The sequence below is a fragment of the Limulus polyphemus genome, unplaced genomic scaffold, assembly GCF_000517525.1.
Source record: "Limulus polyphemus unplaced genomic scaffold, Limulus_polyphemus-2.1.2 Scaffold171, whole genome shotgun sequence".
Taxonomy (NCBI): Eukaryota; Metazoa; Arthropoda; class Merostomata; order Xiphosura; family Limulidae; genus Limulus; species Limulus polyphemus.
In genome coordinates this window covers 495,308-502,431 of record NW_013665781.1, presented here as the reverse complement: position 1 = coordinate 502,431, position 7,124 = coordinate 495,308, and the positions used below count along the sequence as shown (strand labels likewise).

The 7,124-nt window shown below is 34.5% G+C and overlaps 1 protein-coding gene across 5 annotated transcripts in view; it reads right to left on the bottom strand.

Moving 5' to 3' along the window:
• The window catches only part of LOC106477946 (alpha-(1,6)-fucosyltransferase-like), a 32,237-nt gene that overhangs the window by 21,914 nt on the left and 3,199 nt on the right, over nucleotides 1-7,124 (bottom strand). For 3 of the 5 annotated variants that reach the window (XM_013938455.2, XM_013938458.2, XM_022381520.1), the window contains exons 3-4: nucleotides 6,587-6,729; nucleotides 6,244-6,421 (exon numbers count right to left, since the gene is read on the bottom strand). In XM_013938455.2, the coding sequence (XP_013793909.1) occupies nucleotides 6,244-6,421; nucleotides 6,587-6,729 (321 nt within the window). The remainder of the gene's footprint in view (nucleotides 1-6,243; nucleotides 6,422-6,586; nucleotides 6,730-7,124) is intronic. The other 2 variants (XM_013938467.2, XM_013938471.2) reach the window with 1 other exon arrangement.

The window sequence follows — 7,124 nt, the reverse complement described above, 5'->3', positions numbered from 1 at the left end:
TCCTGACCAACAAATAGCCAAAGACAGAGTGAGGAATCGACTCCTATCGTGAACCTTAGGTAGGATCTAGGAATTGATTTAAATGAAAAACATTAATGACTGAATGCCAATCTCCCATCTTCTTGGGTACAACAAACAGATGGGAATAGAACTATGGAAGGACTGGGACAACTCTCTCCATTGCCCCCTTGACCCATAAATCTCTGATAGCTATGGAACGAAGTTCAGAAATCTGAGGATCTGCGAAAGTTGGATACACTACAGATGGGGGGGGGGGGTTAATGGTTGTAGGGATGTGAACTGAATGACTGATCCTGCCGCAAGGACCTGTAGTATCCATGAATCTGTGGTAAAGATTTTCCACACATCCAGAAATTCTTGGAGCTTATCCCTAACAGACCCCAGAGGCATACATTAGTCACCATCACTGTTGAAAGTGTTCTGACCAAGCGGAGGAACCTCATAGATATGGGTAGAATCTATTCTGGGTACCAACAGATCAAGGGGCTGATGTTGGGGGTTGGGATACTCGATTAGGGGCGGAACTATGACCTCCTGTAGGAACTGAAGAAAGTCGATAAGCCAACAATGACATGGATGAATGCAGTTGGGTGACATCAACCCTTGATTCCAAAGACTCTGAAATAACCACAAAAATCAAGGGGCAGAGAAAGGGGCCTCATGTAACATATGGAGGGCAGCAGCCAGTAGGCAAATGCCCTCCAACAATGCATCTCTCTCCAACAAATCCAAGCAACCTTCTAGCCACGAGACTAAGGAAAGTGCAAAAGCTGACAATCGAACCAAGATAGATGCTAACAATGGTCGCAACTCATCATCAAATTGATGTAACAATCGCTGAGAGGCTTCCGACAAAAGTTGGAGGGATGATAAATATCTCAGCACAGTAGTTAGGGTCTCATGAATCCTAGAAAATTGTGATCTATTTAGGTTGACCACAGTCTCCATTCTAGAACCCCATATTTCTATAAGTGGGTCTATTCTTTAAGAGTCTAAATACACGTCCACCTGGCAGTGGTAGGCTAAAGAGTGTTGTTCTGACAAACATAGCAGACAAGGCACAGCTGTCTCTTCACATAACTGAGTAATAAACCTCCCTGCATGAATCACAATTTCAGAGGATGGAGGGAGAACTAAGTATTTGCTCTCAGACCCTTCCACCATCAAGGAAAGCACAGACTCAAAAGCAACTGGGGAAAGCTCCAAAACATCATACACTCGATTCACCAACTAAAGAAAAGGAGCTGGAAGCAGCTGTTCCAAATTGGCCTACTGAGAAGCTGACAGAGTAAAGGAAGGGACTGGAAAAAACAAACCTAAATTCTCTCCAGAATGTCAAGGATCACCTGCAAGTGCAGCCTCAGAGCCCCCCTGAGAAACATCACTGGACCGATTATATGTCTCCATCTCACTAAGAATAAGGTCATGGACAGTCTCAACTGCAAGTGACCTCCTAGACTATTGAGTGACACTAGATATCAGAGGTGGAATAGGAGGGACCTGATTTGCTTTTGTGCCAGAAACAGTAATCTGGGAATTCATGCCATATATTGGCTTGCCAAACAAAATTTTTTTTTACAAAAAATCAAATAGGTAACATGAAGAACGTTCAAAGTATCTGCAATGACGTAGTACAGAGAACCTCATTAGTGAAAACTTTGTTGAAAAAAAGTAATATCTGAATGAGGTGCTTATCTACAGTACAAGGATAGAGGGCACTTGATGTAGGTGGAGAGTGTCATGATACAGATATTGCCAAGGGCAATTAAGTGGGGGAATAAAAGACTAGAGCAAGCAAGAAAAAATCAGATCAATGCTTAAATGACCAAAGGAAAGAAACCCTAGCAGTTGAGTAACAGCTGTAGTGTCAGGGAGGTAAGAATGTTTTGGAATTCCTCGTTATTACCAGTCCCCTTAAACTCCGATACATTTTCTGCATTCAACAAAAAACATTTTCACCCACTACAACTGAATGATAGCCTAAGAAAAATATTTCCCAATGTCCACGTTGGCTCCTTCTGGAAGGGCAGAAGTCTTAAAAACATCCTTGTCCATGCAAAAGTGAATTACACCCCACCAAAGACAGTTATCATCCAAGTACTAAAGCTTGTTGTCTAACCTGCAAGTTTATAGAAAAAAGACCTCCCTGTTGTACAACACTTTAACCAGTCTGGTCATTCTATTAAAGATGTGATTCTCATTGGTACTGAAACCAATTTCAAAACTAAAGCCAACAGACAGATAAGAGAAGCCTACTGGATTACAGCTTTAAATACTGTTTAACCTTGTGGAATAAATCAAGATCCTGGAATCAGTGATTTCTGATCATTAATTTGTTCTCTGTCAGAAAAAGTTTTTTTTGTCTATGCAGTGTATATTCTCAATTTTCACCCTTAAGCTTTCTATTTATATTTTTCCATGTTTTGTTTTTAATTATATCTGTTTAACATTTCTCTTTTAACTAATCTTCATATCTCACCTTTATTTTACCTTATCAATTCTCTGTGTAGTTTTTAATGACTATTTTTCTTTTTTAAAACAATACATCTCTAATTTCTTTATACCTAACATTTTTATTTCCAGGAATATTGCACCAGAAATGAGACACACTTATAACAATACATTGAAAGCTACTTAAAACACTTCTGGCTTTCCATGGTGGCCTGCATGACATTACTCAAACTTCACTTTAACTCACACTTTGGTTTACACTGTCATCCCAGTTTATCCCTGAAGAAGAAAGGATCTACCTTTTGAAAGTGCTCGGGTTAAAGGATATCTTATTTTTGTGTTAAATTGATTTTTTGAACCTATGTGTTTTTCTAACATTATGAATGCAGAGAATATTTCAATAGCATTTAATAAAATCTTTGCAACATGGAAAAGCAAGTATCAAAGTCATGTGATCATCAGGGATAATGCAAGAAAACCTGTGAAGGCAATTCTAGACTGTAGTTTACCAAGCTTGCCTTATGTAACACACACACTCCAGCTTATTGTGAACAAAGGTATGTCCAACATACTAGCAATCAGACGAAAAAACTGTTGGGCATTTCGTACAAACTCTGCTGGTCTATTCTCATCTGCAAGAGGTTTGGGTTGAGCTCAAAATGCATTTCAAGAGATTACAGTAGAATGTACAGACAAGGTGAAACAGAACTTACTACATGCTGAAAAACCTTTTGGAGCAGAAGTGTTCTCTTGGAACCTAGGCTGCTTGACTATGAAAACCCTGCATCTCTCACCACGTATCAAAGGAGTTTGATTGAAAAACCAGTAAGTCTTAGTGCCTTTTTAAGAACTACACATGAAGTAAGTTCTACCCAGGACTCTGCTTCTAATGTTGTTTCATCATGGTAGCTTTATCAGACTTTTGAGCAAAGTTATATATTCAGACTATGGAATCAAAACTACAAAAGTTATTTTGTTGAAGGCTATGGAAATTAGTATTAGTGAAATTGAATCAGAACCCCTTTACTGCATTATAACCCTGCTAGACCCAAGAAAGAAGGACAGGTATTTTGCTAACCCTTACAAAAAGTTGCTTGATATGCAAATGTTGTTGACACACTAGGAACAAATAAAGCAAAATGCAATAACACATAACACACAACAACAGAAGAACCCTTACAAAAAATTGCTTGATATGCAAATGTTATTGACAAACTAGGAACAGATGAAAGCAAAATGGAACAACACATAACAGAAGAACCTGTCACAAAGAAATCAAACCAAGTGGATGATGGCACTTTTATGTTTAACAAAATATTGGAGGAAAGAGCTTGTGAGGTAAAAAAAAAAAAGATGGAATGATCAACAGCATTGTGCTTCAAAAAAAAAAGAGTTACTCAAGTGAACCCATGCTTCTAAGAAGATTCTTTACAAAAAGCTACATTTCTGCTTTATCTCACGTTAGCCTGTTACTCGTTTAATTCGTAACACGTGAGGCAATACTTAACATCCACTCACTGTCAATGCTGCATTAGGGGCAAAAATAAACTTTGGTGAAACTTCAAAAAAACAGCCTTTGTTGCTCTCCCAGTACTGTAGTTTTTATGTTGCCTTCTATAAAGAATCTTCTACTCACAGTCTTGCTACAATACATGTAGTTAGGAAACCATAACCATAATTCTATTTTTCATTACTTCAATAAATAAATAATTTAAACTTATCATTATTCATTTGTATTACTACTACTACAAAATGTACCTTAAATATTTTTTGTATTTTGTATTTGTAAATTTTTGCTATAAATGCAACCAGAAAAAAATCTATAGTTTAAGTTCTAATTTGTTTCTGTAGTTTAAATTACTTTCCCTGCACTAATAGCAAATATCAATATCATTCCACATGGTTGGATAATCATTAGCTACTGAAATCAGCTAAGAAGTCCTAGTTTAGAGTATTCAGGTAGTAGATAAGTATATTTATTGGAGATGGAAAAATATTCGATCCAAATGGATAGTGCAAAATCAAATGAAATATGATTCAACTGGATATTAATTTTGCAATGAATCAGATAGTATTTCCATCAATGCACATCACACAAAAAAAATATTGCATCATCTAGCCCACTGTATATTTTTACTCTAGTAGAATATTCCCTTGTAGATGTAACACAGATGGTCATTACATAGCTTTAATAAAAATCACCCCCACCCATTGTATTGCCACTGTATGCCACAAGTGGTCATGGTACTGGCAGTGAGAACAATGACAAGCACAACCCAAACTGTCTCAGTGGTGTGACTTGCACATTGAACAATTAAAAGACTAACATACCTAAACAATTGTTTTTACTTAACAGTATTGTTTTCTTATAAGTTATAGGTCTAATGTTTATTATACCACATCTTCAGTTTCCAAAAAACATTAGTGCAGTAAGATAAAAAAAAATGGAGGAATTCTTTAAAATTCTAACCTCACTATTCAAAGTTATATCACATTTTTAGTTAGCTTAGATAATTCATAAGATAGCAACTGCTATCAAGCAACAAAATTCAACTATACTTTATTAGGCAAAAAAAAAATTCATTTTGGAATGAGTGTAATTTTAACTTGGACAATTGAATTACACTAGTCTTAAATCACTTAAATTTAAAAAAAAATTCTGATGTGTCTAATTTTATTTAAGATCAGATTTTTGACAATAACATGATAGTCCATTTTTAATGGTTTGGCTTCTATACACTGGATATTCCAGCTACAAGCAATATAATTATCAATGTCAGTCAATAATACACTGAATATTCAATAGTAAACTTCCAAATCACCTGTTACCATCTTGGCATACCAAAATGTTGTTTCATTTGTATATTAGCTTATAACAACATTTCCATATGAATTTTATAGCTTAGCATACTCTACCACAAGCAATTTTCACTGAATAATAGAAATTTAAGAAATAATTGTAAATTATTATACTTTTAAGAGGTTTTTACTCATTATTGTCAAAATCCAGATAATGTAAAGAATTAATTAGTTTAATGGCAGAAATAAAAATTACAAAGTAGCTCTTCTTGCAGAGTTATAAATTTAAGCAGGACAGTATTTTTTTTTTATGAAACTTCCTGTCACCTTAGAATTAAAAAAAAATTCCCTTAAATACCCCTCTGGTTTGTACACAATATGCGCTCACATTTTTTTTATTTTATTTTTATCAAGGAACTTTCTAGCAGCCAAACAAATCTTGATAGATATTCCATTTTTCCTGTGAAAACCTTGGTTTTCTATCACCAATGGTACGGTAGTAATAGTAAAAAATATTGTTCTGCATTTAAGTAAGTACCACTTCATCAAAAAGACAGCTGTATGTCACAATCAATGTGCTACTTAGTGAGGTTAAATAACTGTCAAGTTATGCAGTTAATGGAAGTACCATAATACCAAAGCCATTACTGCAAAAAAAAGTATGTTACTGTGATTCTGTTATCTGGTTTAATGATTATTCACAGAATATGACCCCAAAAAAATAAAACATTCTTTAAAATATCAGCAGAAGTACTGAGGAAATTCATTTACTGTCTTGTATACAACAAAACATTTGGATGTTAAAATGTCACTTTTTAAAAAATATAATTGTAGAAAGACCATAAGGTGATCTTGGTATGACACATTTTGATATTTCTAATCATATATTACAAGGTATAAAGTATAATGGTATTAATATAGATGAGAAGGTTTTAATGGACTTGTTCAGTGTACTCAATTTTTGTTTCTCACCTTCTATGATTTGCTATATCTTCCATTGTTTCAGTTAGCATTTTGATGGTTTCCTTGTCTGAACTCAGTGTTTTGTTTAGGGTTTTCAGCTTTGAACGAATAAAATACCACATTTCAATAACGCCATCTTCTACTCTTCTCCTTGTCAACTCATATTCTTTGCTTGGTTCCCTTTCATCTGAAACATACGAAAGTTTCTTCAAATACTTTTCTTCAAGAAAACTTCTGCCATAGTTACTCTGAAAATAGCAAGTAATATTGGAAATGAAAAACATTGATTTACTTCTCTCATAAAGCCTATGGCCACTAACATAGTTAACTTTTCAAGATGATATATTTTCACCTTTTTTGAGAACCATAGCTTGATTGTCAGATGGTTTCTGGTTTAAAAGTCCATTGGCCTTTTCTAGCTTATCTTGAAGCTCCTTAAATTGTTCTTCTTTAGGCTTGTTTTCTGCTAATGCGGGAATTCTGTGAAGGTATAAACTAACAAAGTTTTATAAAACTTAGAAGACTAACAATGTGAAATTCCATATCATATATATATTTTTAGTACACTAAAATAACTTTTTATAAAAAAACACTATACAAGGTCTAGCTTTGCTAAGTAGATATTAAATACCTACTCTTGGATTAATCTTACACAGTGATTCAAACTATGGAAAGTTAAACTGAACTCTTAAGAACTGTATGTTAATAAGAACAATAAAACTATCATATGAACTTAGTATGTACATCTTAAACATTTACTAATGTAATGAGCTTGCTGAATAAAAACTGATACCATGTAAGTTATAACCATAAAATTAGTGTCACACAATTTCAAACAAAATATCATTATTATGCAAACAGTTGGGCTTGAACATAGAAGCAGGTTTACA